The 16,464-nt window shown below is 44.5% G+C and overlaps 2 protein-coding genes across 2 annotated transcripts; one reads left to right on the top strand and one right to left on the bottom strand.

Annotated features, from left to right (window-relative positions):
* Nucleotides 1-10,093: 10,093 nt before the first annotated feature.
* LOC115479468 (histone H1.11R-like) lies at nucleotides 10,094-10,746 on the top strand. The gene has a single exon (XM_030217390.1). The coding sequence runs from the start codon at nucleotides 10,094-10,096 to the stop codon at nucleotides 10,721-10,723; it is 630 nt and encodes a 209-aa protein (XP_030073250.1). The 3' UTR covers nucleotides 10,724-10,746.
* A 349-nt stretch (nucleotides 10,747-11,095) lies between these two features.
* On the bottom strand, nucleotides 11,096-11,567 carry LOC115479470 (histone H3). Its single transcript, XM_030217393.1, has one exon. It carries the CDS (start codon nucleotides 11,531-11,533, stop codon nucleotides 11,123-11,125), a length of 411 nt encoding a protein of 136 aa, XP_030073253.1. The 5' UTR covers nucleotides 11,534-11,567; the 3' UTR covers nucleotides 11,096-11,122.
* Between the last annotated feature and the right edge of the window lie 4,897 nt (nucleotides 11,568-16,464).

A 16,464-nucleotide genomic window follows, 5' to 3' on the forward strand; every position in this document is an offset into this window, starting at 1 on the left:
CCTCTCTTCATAACTCTTGTAACGCAAATCCCATACCATTCTCGTAGCTTTTCTTTGCACCGCTTCCATTCTTTTTACATCCTTAGCAAGATACAGCCTCCAAAATGAACACAATACACCAGGTGGGGCCTCACCAACGACTTATAACAGGGGCATCAACACCTCTTTTCTTCTGCCGGTCAACACCTCTCTCTATACAGCTTAGCAACCTTCTAGCTACGGCCACCGCCTTGTCATACTGTTTCGTCGCCTTCAGATCCTCAGATACTATCACCCCATTTTCTTCGCATTGATTTTAATTGCCAAACCTTAGACCATTCTTCTAGCTTCCGCAGATCCTTTTTACGGTTTTCCACTCCCTCCTGGGTGTCCACCGTATTACAAATCTTAGTATCGTCCGCAAAAGGCAAAGTTTACCTTCTAACCCTTCGGCAGTGTCCACTCACAAATATATTGAGCAGAATCGGCCCCAGCACCGATCCCTGAGGCACTCCACTACTCACCTTTACCTCATCCAAGCGAATTCCATTAACCACTGGCGTCTGTCCGTCAACCAGTTCCTAATCCAGTTCAACACGTCAGGTCCTATCTTCAGCCTGTCCAGTTTATCTGAGAGCCTCCTGTGGAGAACCGTGTCAAAAGCTTTGCTAAAATCTAAGTAGATTACGTCTACAGCACGTCCTTGATTCAATTCTCCGGTCACCCGGTCAAAGAATTCAATGAGATTCGTTTGTCACGATTTCCCTTTGGTAAAACCATGTTGTCTCGGATTTTGCAACTTATTGACTTCCAGGAATTTCACTATCCTTTCCTTCAGCAGCTCTTCCATTACTTTTCCAATAAGCGAAGTGAGGCTTACCGGCCTGTAGTTTCCAGCTTCTTCTCTATCACCACTTTTGTGAAGAGGGACTGTTACAAGAAATGATTTATCTTGGGGGAAAGAGCTCTAGAGCACTCGCTACTGTTTATAATTTAAGAGCAGGCGCTGTATTTATAAGTTTTAGGATATTAATTTCTCCACCAATCACCAAAGGTGATAATTGCAATAAATTAATAAATTAAGTATATATAAAGATACCATATACTCAGAACACAAAGAGACCGTATTTTTAGCTTCAAAAAGGTTGATTTAGTATACAAATCATGTAACCAAACGAGAGGTAGGTCTTACAGATCTTTCAGATAATCTGTGCTTAAGTAAAGTAAAGTAGCAGGTCTAGATCAAAAGTTACGTTACTTACAAGTCCTTGTTACATAGTATGAACAGCATGAGGTAAGCACATGTTTGCAGAAGAGGTCCTCATAGCAGGCAGGTGGGCTACAGGTCCCGGAAAGAGAAGAATCTGTGTTGCAGTTGAAGGGAAGCATCTGCTTGTCTGGAACAGCTTCTATCTTTTATACTCTTGCAAGCTGCAGGAAGACATGCCATGTGTATCTCTGTCCTGGTTTCCTGGTTTGCACACCGACCCTTGGGCATTTGCAAAGCATTGTGGTATCTTGGTCTCATGTCTTATGACATCACAAGACTTGCTGTCTGGATTTTACTGACAGATGGTTTATTGTAGTGCAGGGTTTTTCCTGCTTGGATTTCTGTGATAAGATTTGTCTGGGGCAGCCAGCAGGTGTCCTTTGTTTTTAGTAGCTGTATTTCACATCTTTCCCACCTGCCTGTCTCCTTGCCTCTACTGGTTACCTTTGATGTTTGTTGTGTTGATCAGCCAGGTTTTTTGATCAGAGGAAGGAGTCATTTAGCCTTGAGGCAGTCTCTTACTTGAGAAGTCCTTTTGGGAAAGGGGGAGGTGAGATCCTTGCAGCAGAACCTTTGTCTTTTAAATGTTTGTTAAATGTTCCCCAAAGCGAGGGGGAAGAGGGCTTTTTGAATGAAAGCCAGTTCTGCTGCAGTGTCAAATATATTTTTAAAAGCTGCACAAATATATTGGTGTATCTGATCCAACACAACATCATGCTACACATTTAATTCTGATGATTGGCTTATACCATAACAGGACCATTCCGCCGTTCTCCAATCCCACGGAGCCTCTTCCGTCTCCAAGGAATTTATTAAACAAACCTTTAAGAGGACCCGCCAGAACCTCTCTGAGCTCCCTCAATATCCTGGGGTGGATCCCGTCCGGTCCCATGGCTTTGTCCACCTTTAGGTTTTCCTAGTTGTTCATACACACTCTCTTCCGTGAACGGTGCTATATCCACTCCATTCTATGGAGTGCTATATCCACTCCTCCATTCATTCTCATATGTACTTTTGCCTGTCAATCGCGGTCCTTCTCCAGGATTTTCTTCTGTGAAACAGAACGAAAGTATCTATTAGGAAATTTCCTTTTTCTTCATCATTATCTACATAGCAGTTTGCAGCATCTTTCAGTCTCACAATTCCCTTTTTAGTTATTTTCCTTTCACTAATATACCTGAAGAGATTTTTGTCACCCCTCCTTACCTTACTAGCCATTTGTTCTTCCGCTTTCGCCAGACATATTTCTCTCTTGACTTCTTTCAGTTTCATACGGTACTCCTCTCCGTGCTCCTCTTCTTGAGTTTTTCTGTATTTCTGAAACGCCAACTCTTTAGCCTTTATTTTCTCAGCCACTTGTTTGGAGAACCATATCGGTTTCTTTTTTCTCTTGCTTTTATTTGCTCTCCTTACATAAAGGTTTGTGGCCCTATTTATAGTTTCTTTCAGCTTGGACCACTGCCCTTCCACTTCTGGTATGTCCTCCCAGCCCATCAGCTCCTTCCTCAGGTATTCCCCCATTTTACTAAAGTCACCATGCTTGAAATCCAGGACTTTGAGTTTTGAGTGGCTGCCCTCCACTTTAGCTGTCATATCAAACCAAACCGTTTGATGGTCACTGCTGCCCAGGTGGGCACCCACTCGGACATTTGACACACTATCCCCATTTGTGAGCACCAGATCCAGCGTCGCTCCCTCCCTCGTGGGTTCCGTCACCATTTGACTGAGCAGAGCACTTTGAAAAGCATCCACGATCACTCTACTTCATTCCGATTGCGCAGATGGAACCTTCCAATCTACATCCGGCAGATTGAAATCTCCCAGCAACAGCACCTCTCTCTTCTTTCCCAACTTTTGAATATCTGTGATCAGATCTTTATCTAGTTCCTCCAATTGTGTCGGCGGTCTGTAGACAACACCCACGTGGAGAGAGGTTCTATCATCTCTTTTTAAGGTGATCCATATCGTTTCTTCCTTTCCCCAGTTCCGTGTCATTTCAGTCGCTGGGATATCATATCTCACATACAGAGCTACTCCTCCACCTTTACGACCATCTCTATCCTTCCTAAATAGATTATAGCCTGGTACGTTTGCATCCCATTCATGGGGAACCCAGTGGCGTAGCCAGAAGTCAATTTTTGGGTGGGCCAACAGGTTGGAAGGGTGGGCACTAGACAGTGGTGTGCTGGTAAATGTTTAACAACAGGCTCTCTCCCCGGTCCACCTCTGCACACCCCCCATCCACCTGTGCACCTCCCCTCAAAATTGCAGAGCTGGCTATAGCCGGGGAGAGAGCCTGGGGGGGGGGCAATGCATTACTGTCTCAGGAAAAAAAAATTAAATGATCCCAGGTTCCAATTTAATTCATGTTTAATGTGGATAAATGCCATAAATAAGTAAATAAATATAACTTTTAATGTTGAGCACCTGATTCTCAAAGTGGACATATTCCAAATACTATAATGAAAATAAAATGATTTTTTTTCTACCTTTGTTGTCTGGTGACTGTTTTTCTGATCATGCTGGCCAGTATCCGATTCTGCTGCTATCTGTCCTCTTAACTCCGTTTCCAGGGCTTCCTTTCCATTTATTTGTTTACTTTCCGCCTTTCTTCTTCATTTCTTGTCCTACATCCGTAAGTAAAAGCTGGGTCCTCCGCAAACTTGACTGTCCAGTGGATCCAGCTTTGCCTATTTTCTTCATCCATGTGCAGTTTTTCTACTCTCTTCCTTTCTGTTATCTCATCTCCTTCCTCACTCCTCCCTCCCCCTCCATGTCCAGCAACCCTCCTCTCCCCCCTCCCCTCCCCTCCATCCACCCATGTCCAGCCACTCTCCTCTCCCCTGCCCTCTCCCCTTCTTCCACCATGTCTAGCAAACCTCCTCTCCCTTCCCTCCATCCAGCAACCCTCCTCTCCCTTCTTCCACCATATCCAGCAACCCTCCTCTCCCCTTCTTCCACCATGTCCAGCAACCCTCCTCTCCCCTTCCCTCCATCCAGCAACCCTCCTCTCCCCTTCTTCCACCATGTCCAGCAACCCTCCTCTCCCCTTCTTCCACCATATCCAGCAACCCTCCTCTCCCCTTCTTCCACCATGTCCTGCAACCCTCCTCTCCCCTTCCCTCCATCCAGCAACCCTCCTCTCCCCTTCTTCCACCATGTCCAGCAACCCTCCTCTCCCCTTCCCTCCATCCAGCAACCCTCCTCTCCCCTTCTTCCACCATATCCAGCAACCCTCCTCTCCCCTTCTTCCACATGTGCAGCAACCCTCCTCTCCCCTTCCCTCCATCCAGCAACCCTCCTCTCCCCTTCTTCCACCATGTCCAGCAACCCTCCTCTCCCCTTCTTCCACCATGTGCAGCAACCCTCCTCTCCCCTTCCCTCCATCCAGCAACCCTCCTCTCCCCTTCTTCCACCATGTGCAGCAACCCTCCTCTCCCGTCTGCCCTGTTTCCTTCCTGCCCCCCCCCGTACCTTTAAATATTATAGTTTTGCTGGAGTCGCGGGCAGCCGGCATTGAAGACATCGGCAGGCTTACGCCGGTTCCAGCAGCCTTCCCTTCCCTCGTTGCAAGTCGGATGATGGCTCCGCCCTTGTAGATACAGGAAATACGTCAGAAGAGGGCGGAGCCATCATCCGACTTGCAACGAGGGAAGAGGGAAGGCTGCTGGAACCGGCTTAAGCCTGCGATGTCTTCAATGCCGGCTGCCCGCAACTCCGGCAGAACTGTAATATTTAAAGGTGCGGCGGCGGGGCAGTGGCGGGCTGGTACAGGGCGCCTATGCTGCCGTGAGAAAGAGGGAGGCAGATGCGGGATCGGAGCTCATCCTGCTCCCTCCACTCCGCTGCCTCCACTGCTGGGTGGGCCTGAACCAAAACTGGGTGGGCCTGGCCCACCCAGGCCCACCCGTGGCTACGCCCGGAACCATTGAGCCATGTCTCCGTGATTTGCAACAACGTCTAAGTCTGCCTCCAACATCAGGGCTTAAAAGTCATGAACTTATTGCTTAGGACTGTGAGCATTTGTGGTCATAGCTTTCCATCTACATTTCCTAGTATGTGTTTCAAATGTAGTGATTTGGGGGTGTCTTTTCTTTTGGGTACCTTCATATCTTTTGTTCCACCTTCATTGTTTTTTTTGTTCCTTGCACCTCAGTTCTATTTTCAGGAACATCACAGTGCTGTAATAGAGCAAAAGAATTCTGTATCCATTAAATGGATAAGTGATCCTCTGAGGCCACCTAATCTAAGAATATAGACACTTATGAAAGCTTATTGCAAGTTTGACTTCACCATACAGCAGCCTTAGAAAGAAAGAAAGAAAGAAAATCATAATTTTCCCAGATCTCCCCAAATATCACCAATTGACACGGTAAAGAAATATTTAGTTGAAATCTTAGGGATGTCAAGTGACTCACTGCATCCTACAGTTCGGGCACAATATTTACAAAGCAATGCAAAATTGGATGGTGCAACTTTTCAACCACAAATAGGAGACGGTATGAATCTACGTCAATCCTCCATTGGAAGTTACCACTCAGAGAACTACTGTGGTGGTCTCTTTTGCCTTGGAGATGGACAGAGATGCTGTCCTAAAACTTTCCTTTAGACATTTGGACTCCATGTTTTTAGGATCTAAAATAAGAACTTACCCTCATCTCTCTAGAGAAATTCAGAAAAGGCACAGCGCTTTTTTGGCCATGCGCCGAGGACTTTAGCCCTTCAGGCTAATTTTGTACTAAAATTCAGTGGCGTACCAAGGGGGGGGGGAGGTGGGGGCGGGGCGCCCCGGGTGCACCGCCGCTGGGGGGTGCCGCGGTGCGCGCCTGCTCCCTCCGAGTTCGCTAAACTTCGTTCAATCACTGCAGCTCCATCGGCCCCGGAACAGGTTACTTCCTGTTCCGGGGCAGAGGGAGCTGCAGTGAACAAATGAAGTTTAGCGAACTCGGAGGAGCAGGCGTGTGCCGTGGCACCCCCCTCCAGCGGCGTGCACCCTGGGGGTGTCATTTCGCCGGAGGGGGGCAGGTGTCATCTAGCGGGGGGGGGGGGGGTGGGGGGGCGAACGCCACTGCTAAAATTTCCCTTGCATCTGTCGAATATTGTTTCAACCTAAGCAATTTCAACTCTTTCATCCTACACAGTCAAAGGAATGTTTGTTAGCAAAAGAGGATGTTAATGTATCTGTTAACTAACAGATAGCACACACTGTATGATAGGCTTGAGGAGGCATGATGGGTAGTAGTAACTATTTACTAATTTCTTTAAATTACTATTTGAATTTTTCTTCTTTTGGATCAAAATTGCTGAAGAATAAGGGTCGAAAGAAAATTTCATTTCCTCTTAATTGATAATATGGATACATGAGTTACAATCTTTTTAGGTTGTATAATGTAGAAATGAATAAAAAAAATTTTTAAAAAAGCACCAAGGATCTATAAGTGAGACAGCATGGGCATAATTATACATATATAAGAAATCATATTAATTGTTAATTCTGTTTAAAAATCTGGGGTTTAAAAGTTTGGTTCAGTTCTGCAAGTGATGGAGGAATGTCATCTGGTTTAGATTATTTAGAAATTTTACGTTTGCCAGGCTAAAGGTTAGAAAGGTCAGAGACAGAAACTTTCTTTGACCCCTTGTGAGTGATGGATTGCTAATGCTAGTTCAAAGATATTACCTTACCACACTCTGTATACCATTAAATCTTGAGGGGATACTATTATGAACAAAGCATGAGCCAGACATGCTGTAGTTTAAAAGTAGTTTAAAGCTGGTTAAATAATTCTAGATATTCTTGAATTCTGATTTCTGTGTATTTAGAATATGTCTTATAAGGATGCTTATTTTAGAATATGTTTATTCTGTGTAGTTAATATGTAGAATACCTTTTTAAATCTAATGTTTGTTCAACTCTTTGCCTTACGTTCTGAGTAGGACTGCAGTGAAAAGGTCAGCATATGGTTTGAGTTTTCTGCAGTCCTGGCTGGTTTAATGTATGGAGCTGATAGGTGAAAAGGGTCAAGAAAAGTCTTGATTAATTATAGGTAAATGTAGGAATGGTCCTGAAAGTAATAACAAACTATAGCTGTATGCTATTAAGTAAGACTGGCCCTTGACCCCTTAATGAATGCCAGAGTTCAGTTAGCAGTTAGTATGAAGTTGACTAGGAATATGAGAAATTAATCATAATAAAAATGTAAGAGACTGGTGCCATATTGTCTGGTTTGAGGGGCCCCAGGTCATAGGTCAGTTTAGGATATGTCTGGAACCTATGTAACTGATATTTTGAATATGTGTATAGTAATAATTGGTTCAGACAGGGTAATCAATCTATTCTTTACCATCTGGAGAGTAAGGGGGGCTAGAGAGGGGGATAGCACGGTATATAAGTGGGAGTAGAAGCAGCTTACGTCAGAAGGAACAGACAGAAGAAAGAGAGCTGAAGGAAGACAGACAGCAGAAGAAAAGAAGCTGAGACAGAAGCCACAAAGACACAGAGAGCTGAGAAAGAGAAGAAGAGACTTAATGCTGATGTCCTACTATGTTTGCTGGCAAATAAAGAAGATTTCTCCCTCATTCTGGTGTGTGCTGTTTGACTCCTGAAGTACCACAGATTCTGCTAACAATAGGGGTATTCATGCATCAATTCCTGCAACATAAGAACAGGCAAGTATGAAATCTCTATTGAAGGACCGGACACGGGCCATGTTTCGGCTAATGTCTGCTTCAGGGGCTCAGCCTTAGCAATACACTTTTAGATGAAATACCAAGAAGTGCCCTAAATGGGGCACTAAGGCATCAAATCTCTATTGAAGGACAGGACACCAACCATGTTTCGGCTGCTTCAGAGGTCGACCTTAGTAATACACTTTAGATGAAATACCATGAGGTGCTTTAAGTGGGGCAGTAAGGCTGATGTAGGCGATATGTTGAGAAATGGTTCTACTTTTCAATCTTTATTTTGTGGGAAATAAGTTTGGATATTTCCTGATGTAGATAAATAAACACAAGAGCAGAGAAACTGATAAGAGTGATCGGCTAAACCGGAGCTCGCAATTCATGGGTGTGGGGTGGGGGGTCGGTGAGCAGCTCCTTACCTCCGATGTCTGCAGGGCTGTTGTGGAGGCATCCAGCTAAATTCCTCGCTTGCCCAGGCCGCTGGAAGAGAGTGAGTGGGAGTGTGGGGTGGGGGGGGGGGGGGGGGGGGTAGGGGGGCAGGGAGGTGGAATGCTGCACTAGCAGCGGGAAGAAAAATGCATCTGATCGGAAGACTTTTTAAAACGACTGTGTGCGGAAGATTTCACAAATGGGAGTGGGACCAGCACCAGGGGGCATAAAGGAGGGCTGCCTCTTGTTGCCAGTTTTTTGTTGGGTGGGAGTGGTACCCAAGATAGGAGTGCCTTCAAATGAGGCCCTTTAAAGTAGGCCTTAACATTCACCAGGTGGTCAATGATAGGTCTAGGCTCTGAAGTAGAGACCTGGAGGTCCAGGTCTCCTTTTTTTTTTTTTTTTGCTCTAACTATTGTGCTTGGGCAAGGCATTTTGGTTAGTTTGAGTAAATTCTTTGTTTTTTTCTTGCTGGTGTGGTGGGTCACATTATTTTGGATAATCCTTGTCTAATATTTCATTGCTCGAATGACATATTGTAACCACCTATAAAATGAAGCTGCAGCCTTTTGTTTTATACCAATACATATTTGTTAAACTTAAGGAAGTTGTCTGGTCTGCTACAATTGTTTAATCATTTTCAGGTATAGGAGATCTCACATCACCTGTCTTTTGGTGGTGGTGCGGTCCTTTTTGCCGGCATATGCTTGTAAATGTATGTTAAAATACCTGATAGTAAAACATAGGTAGTTACTGCCAGATCAATTAATAACCTTCCAGGACTTAAAGAAGATCACAATAGGAGATATTTAATTAGGACTCAAGCAATTAGATTGAGGGTTTAAATTGATGCTAAGGCCTTGGGCCATTTTAGTTACTTTTAGATTTCCTTGTCTGTTTGTTACTCTCCCTTCCTTTTTGTGCTCTGAAAGGATTTGATATATTATTTTCTTGTGGAGACTACTTTTTTCTCTTTTTGTTTTGTGTGTTGCTTAAATGTTAACTGGTACATTATTTTCAACAAATTAATAAAAATAAATGAACCCCAGGCATCACTTGAGTGGTTATAATAAAAAGTTAACACCTAAACTAGGGTTTTGATGATTAAGACAAACTTTTAATAGATTCAATACTAGGACAATGCAGAATGGTATATGCTAGTTGTCTTCAGTTAGGTCAGGTTTTTTTTTTTTTTTTTTTACAGAATTTTCGAGAGAAGAAGCTGATGAGGACCAGTGTGGTTTTACACCTTTTTAAAAAAAAGTGTCCCATTGAGTTTATATGAATGCAGAGCCAGAGATTGTTTTAATTTTCACAAATAAAAATGATTGTTTTATAGCTTTGGGAGTTGAAGAAGACTGAAGGAAGCAGTTGGTGGGGCCTTTTAAACTTTATTAATCCCACATGTAGAGCACACACCACGGTTTCTGCACACTGTAAAATCTTTTTTGTAGAGATCCGAATGAGAATGTTTGTGTAAATGAATGCCACTTTGTTATAAAAAAAAGATCATTTCGGGTGCTGAAAAAACCGTAAGGCTAGCAGAGCCGTAGGCCAGGGGTCTGTAGCATGCAGGCATTGAGTGTGCAGCCAATCAGAAGGCGGCTGCTACTATAAATAAGAGGAAGAGCGCTAGGGCGATGCAAGTTGTATCTACCCGAGTCACGTGAGAGAGGGGGAAAAGGAGTTTTCTATATTTTTTTTCTTTCTGTAATTTAGGGTTACTTACTTACGAGAATGGCAGAAACCACTCCAGCAGCAGCATCAGCCGCTGCACCTCCTCCGGCTCCAGGCGCGGCCAAGAAAAAGGCAAAGAAGCCGACTGGAGCGGCGAAAGCGCGTAAGTCATCGGGCCCCAGCGTATCCGAGCTGATCGTGAAGGCCGTGTCAGCCTCAAAGGAGCGCAGCGGCATGTCTCTGGCTGCCCTGAAGAAGGCTCTAGCGGCATCTGGCTACGACGTGGAGAAGAACAACAGCCGCTTGAAGCTGGCCGTCAAGAGCCTGGTGAGCAAGGGCAGCTTGTTGCAGACCAAGGGCAGCGGAGCTTCGGGCTCCTTCAAACTGAACAAGAAGCAGCCGGAGGGCAAGAAGAGCGCTCCCAAAAGCAAGAAACCGGCCGTGAAGAAGCCGAAAAAGGCGGCATCGGCGGGAGTGAAAAAGAGTCCGAAGAGAGCCAAGAAACCGTCAGCAGCCGCTACCAAGAAAGTAGTCAAGAGCCCCAAAAAGCCCAAAGCGGTTAAGCCAAGGAAAGTAGCTAAGAGCCCGGCTAAAGCTAAAGCAGTGAAACCGAAGGTGAAGAAAAGCCCAGCAAAGGCTGCCAAACCCAAAGCCAAAAAGGCCGCAAAGGGGGCCCCTAAGAAAAAGTGAAGCTGTGCGCCTTGCTCGATTCTCTTATAAACCCAAAGGCTCTTTTCAGAGCCACCACCACACAGATCAAAGAAAGAGCAAGATGACTTTAGTTCTTATTCAATGCCTTTAAAAGGCTGCTTCTGCACAGGCGAAGCTGCCAGCAAGTTGGTTTAATTCCACAGAAGCAAACATGCTAATGGACTCCTTTTGGCCTTTTCTCCATGCGAAAAAAAAATGAATGCTAAAATACTGGAAGTGTTCAGAAAGAAAAGGCCAAGGGAGCACGTGTTTCAGCATAAATAGCGGGTTCGGGGAAGAAAGGCTGCAAGGTAGACTGACTCGTCAACTCTTTTGAATAGAGGGATTGGGTGGCTCTTAAAGAGCCTTTTGGTTGTGTAGCTGGAGCATAATGGCTTTCTAAGCCCTCTCACCACGAATACGGCGAGCCAACTGGATATCTTTGGGCATGATGGTGACTCTCTTGGCGTGGATGGCGCAAAGATTGGTATCCTCGAAGAGTCCCACCAGGTAAGCCTCGCTAGCCTCTTGCAGGGCCATGACAGCCGAGCTCTGGAAGCGCAAGTCGGTCTTAAAGTCTTGCGCGATCTCTCGCACCAGGCGTTGGAAAGGCAGCTTACGAATAAGCAGCTCGGTAGACTTCTGATAGCGGCGGATTTCCCTCAACGCTACAGTGCCCGGTCGATAACGATGAGGCTTCTTCACACCGCCTGTGGCGGGGGCGCTTTTGCGAGCTGCCTTAGTCGCCAGCTGCTTTCGAGGAGCTTTTCCTCCAGTAGACTTACGAGCAGTCTGCTTAGTACGGGCCATGCTGGACACACACTTCTCACGTCCTTCGTGCTTTCAAAAGATACTGATGGAATAAAAGCACGTCGTCTCGGCACACTGCTCTTTTATAGGCTGCTCCTAGTCAGCTGATAGGCTCTCAGAACCGTTAAAGAAGGCATGAAAAGCTCGCTCTGGTGGTGTAGCCGTGGCCGGATTGGTCAGAAATGCATGTCTTGCTCGCGCGCATCAGAAGGCTAGCTCGTTTGCATAATTTTGGTTCTTAGTCAGTCTGGTATAAATTGTGTGTTACCTAGCTCTTTATTTATTTGAATGTTTGTTTGTTCGTATTCTCCGCTTTCAAAGGATAAATTAGCCCTTTTGCAATCTTGTAAACCATTAGTAAACTGAAACCTAGGTTTGAAATTCCCGCCCTCTGCAGTGATTGGAAAGATACTCTTCCAGTTAACGGCAGCAAATTTAAAGTGCGGGCTCCAACAAATTCTCAATTGTCTTGGGATTTTGATGTACAGGCTGCTATTACTGCTATACTAAACATGTTTTGTTCCGTAGGGTGTGGACCCATTTAAGGCCAGAGATATGGGAGGGATTCGGGGGGGGGGGGGGGGGGGGGGAGGGAAAAATGCCTGCATCTGGACGTAAACAGTAAAAAAAAAAAAGAACATATTTTCTATAAAAGTGTTAAAAGAGGGAACTGTCCATTAAAATCTGCAAAAGTGTGTTTTCACTAAGTGCACTTGGCATTCATCCTACTTATTTGCACTGGCCCCGCTTAGCTTTCGGCGAAGACTAAAGCATCTCTAGCCTCTGGACCAGCAGAAGCCAGCCTGCCTTGTCTTCCCCTGAGATACCCCTCTTTTCTGGGATCAGCTCTAAGACAGACAGGGCAGGCTCTACAAGCAAAAGATTCACACAAATGGGCTTTCTGCTGGATAGTAGCTGCATTTGCATTCCATTCAAAGTAAGAGCCTATATCATAATTCCACAGAGAAGCTAAATCCAAAGGAGCTTATCCCAAACCTGCAAATTAAGACTCCTTTACACAAAGCCATGCTAGCGATTCCGGTGTGGCAAAGGCGAAGAATCCCATAGGAATTGAATGGGCTTCATCACATTTCCGCACCGGAATCACTAGCGCACAATATTTGAGGTGCGGTCGCACCATGGAGCGATACAAAGGCATTATAACGTTCTCATTTTTATAAGCATTGCCACACCGGGACAGACCAAAGATCCATCAAGCCCAGCGTCCTGTTTCCAACAGTGGCCAATCCAGGTCACAAATACTTGGCAAGATCCCATAAAGGTTCAATACATTTTATGCTGCTTATCCCAGAAATAAGCAGTGGATTTTCCCCAAGTCATTTTAACAATGGTCTATGGACTTCTCTTTTAGGAAGCCGTCCAAACCTTCTAGAGTTTAATTACACGTTGAGTGAAGAAACATTTTCTCTGATTCGTTTTAAATGTACTACTTTGTAGCTTCATCGTATGCCCCCTAGTCCTAGTATTTTTGGAAGGAGTAAACAAACGTTTCACGTCTACCCGTTCCACTACACTCATTATTTTATAGACCTCTATTATATCTCCCCTCAACCATCTTTTCTCCAAGCTTAAGATCCCTAACCGCTTCAGCCTTTCCTCTTAATAGTACCTAGCAAGTCAAATCAACCTCATCGGTATCATCTGCGTGGTCCTCACAATGCGGAGTCCCCCAAGGATTGCCTCTATCCCCATCCTCTTCAACCATATGATGATTCCTTTGGCTAAAGTCCCTATCCAAAGCTGGTCTAAACCCCTTCATCTATGCTGACTACGTCACCATATTCATCCCTTTTCAATCCAACCTTGCAGAAATCTCTGAAAAAGTAATCACCGGCGTGAACATCCTAGCCTCCTGGGCCAACGCCTTCAAAATGAAACTGAATAAAGAAAAAACTCAATGCTTAATCCTCTCTTCAAGACACTCCACTCTACTCCCAACCACCCTAATCACCCCCAACATTACAATTCCAATATCTGACAACTTAAAAATCCTAGGAGTACATTAGACAACCATCTAACTCTAGAAACTCACGCAAAAGCCATGACGAAGAAGATGTTCAAACATGATGTGGTATTGAAAAGAGTAAACCATTCCTCCCCCAAAAATCATTCCGCAATCTGGTACAATCCACAGTACTCACCCACGCTGATTACTGCAACAGTATCTTCATTGGTTGCAAAGCCCAAATCCTAAAAAAACTCCATACCGCCCAAAACACGGCAGCCAGACTAATTTTGGTAAATCACGGTTCGAAAGTGCAACACCTCTCCGGAAAAAAACTCCATTGGCTACCCTCAAGGAACGAATAACTTCAAAGTCCACACACTGATCCACAAGATCCTCCACGGAGAATCTCCAAGCTACATGACCAGTCTAACCGACCTTTCAGCCAGGAACAGGTCCAAATCTTCTCGAACATATCTCAACCTTCACCTGCCTAATTGCAAAGGTTTCAAATACAAAACCTACTATGCATCCAACTTCTCCGTTATAGGCAGCTAACTTTGGAATGCCATTTCAAGATTCATCCGAACAACAAACGAACATCTATGCTTCCGAAAGCTGCTGAAAACATACCTCTTCAAACAAGTCTATCCAAACGACCCAACTTAATTTGCGACCCTAATCCACAGCACTAACATTAAACATGCCTCAACCCTCCCCCCAACATCTCTTCCTCTTGTCCTTCCTTATACAACTGCATTATCTTTGTGATACTGTTTACCCATACATTGTATTACCTTTATGATACTTTGTACCATACATTGTGTTATCTATGTGATACTTGCACCCATACATTGTAAGCCGCACTGAACCTGCTATCGAGCGGGAAAGAGCGGGATATAAATGCCAGAAATAAATAAATAAACATTCTATTTGCTTTCTAAGCCACCGCCGCACGCTGAGCAGAGGGTTTTAACGTATCATTGACGATGACGTCTAGATCCCTTTCCTGGTCGGTGAATCCTAACGTGGAACCTTGCATCACGTAGCTAGAATTTGGATTCTTCTTTCCCACATGTATCACTTTGCACTTGGACATGTTAAACGGCATCTGCCATTTAGATGCCCGGTCTCGTAAGGTACTCTTGTAATTTTCACAATCCCCCTGCGATTTAACAACTGGAACGCTGGAAGAGGAATGAGTGTGTATGTATGTGTGTGTGTGTGGAGGGGGCGGGGGGATGCTGCACTAACAGCGGGAAGAATAATGCATCTGATCGGAAGATTTTTTTAAAACGACCGTGTGGCGGGAAGATTTCATAAATGGGAGTGGGACCAGAACAGAGGGCATAAAAGGAGGGCAGCCTCTTCAGAGGTGGATCATTCTTGCTCCTTGGAGGCATCCTGATTGCCTGCCCACCCTGGAAAAGGGAGCTGGCTAGTGTTGTCAGTTTTAAGATAGGAGCACCTTCAAAGGAGGCCTTAACATTCACCAGGCGGTCAATGTTAGGCCTATGCTCTGAAGTCCCAGCACAGACCCCTGGGGAACCCGCTATCTACCCTTCTCCATGAGAATTCTGCCCATTTAACTCTACTCTCTGTTTTCTATCTTAACTAATTTATAATCCACAATAGAACCACTCCCTCCTATCCCATGACTCTCCAATATCCTCTGGAGTCTTTCATGAGGTACTTTGTCAAATGCCTTTGAAAATCCAGATACACAATACTGACCGACTCACCCTTAGCCACATGTTTGTTCACCCATTCGAAGGAATGTGATAGATTGGCGAGGCAAGATTTCCCTTCACTAAATCCGTGTTGGCTTTGTCTCGTTAATCCATGCTTTTGAATATGCTCTGTTCTGTAATTTTGTTCTTTATCATAGTTTCTACCATTTTGCCTGGCACCGACGTCAGGCTCACCGGTCTGTAATTTCATGGGTACCGCGTTTGATTTTAAAGATAAATTACATATTACTAACAACAGTTCTGCAAGTTTATTTTTCAATTCTGTCAGTACTCCTGAATGAATATCATCTGGTCCAGGCGATTTGCTGCTCTTCAATTTGTCAAGTTGTGCCATTACATCCTCTAGATTTATAGAGATTTCACTCAGTTTCTCTGACTCGTCAGCTTTGAATACTATTTCTGGCACCGGTATCTCTCCCAAATCTTCCTCGGTGAAGACAGAAGCAAAGGATTCATTTATTCTCTCCGCTATAGCTTTGTCTTCACTGAGTGCCCCTTTTACCCCTCGGTCATCTAGTGGTCCAACTGATTCTTTTGCCGGCTTCTTGCTTTTAATATACCGAAGAAAAAAAATTATTATGTGATTTAGCCTCCAGCGCGATCTTTTTCTCAAAGTCTCTCTTAGCCTTCCTTATCAGCCCTTTGCATTTGATTTGCCATTCCTTATGCTGTTTCTTATTATAATCAGTCGGATCCCTTCTTCCATTTTCTGAAAGATTTTGTTTTAGCTTAATAGCTTCCTTCCACCTCATTCTTTAACCATGCCGGCTGCTGTTTGGTCTTCCTTCCTCATTTTCTAATACACGGAATATATTTGGCCTGGGCTTCCAGGGTGGTAGTTTTAAACAGCATCCACGCCTGATGTACATTTTTGACCTTCACAGCTGCTCCTCTACGTTTTTTTTTTCACTGTTCTTCTCATTTTATCATAGTCTCCTTTTTGACTATGCTAAATTTTAAAAAAGGTAAGAAATGAACTAGAATATTTGAAAGGAAAGAGTCACAGTCACACCAGGAAGAGATGAGATAAAAAGAGCATCAGGTACTTGTAACTACTATCAGGATCGTGACTCCAAATTCACATAAGCCAAAAGAAAAAAGGCGAGTTTGTAAAGACTTAAATGTGATAAAGGGTTTGTCTTCAGGTAGAGGCTTAAGGAGCAGGTTCCAGAATAGCGGTGCCAGGAAATTAAACACACTCTGCTGTGGAGTAG

This window comes from Microcaecilia unicolor, chromosome 11 (genome assembly GCF_901765095.1).
Source record: "Microcaecilia unicolor chromosome 11, aMicUni1.1, whole genome shotgun sequence".
NCBI lineage: Eukaryota > Metazoa > Chordata > Amphibia > Gymnophiona > Siphonopidae > Microcaecilia > Microcaecilia unicolor.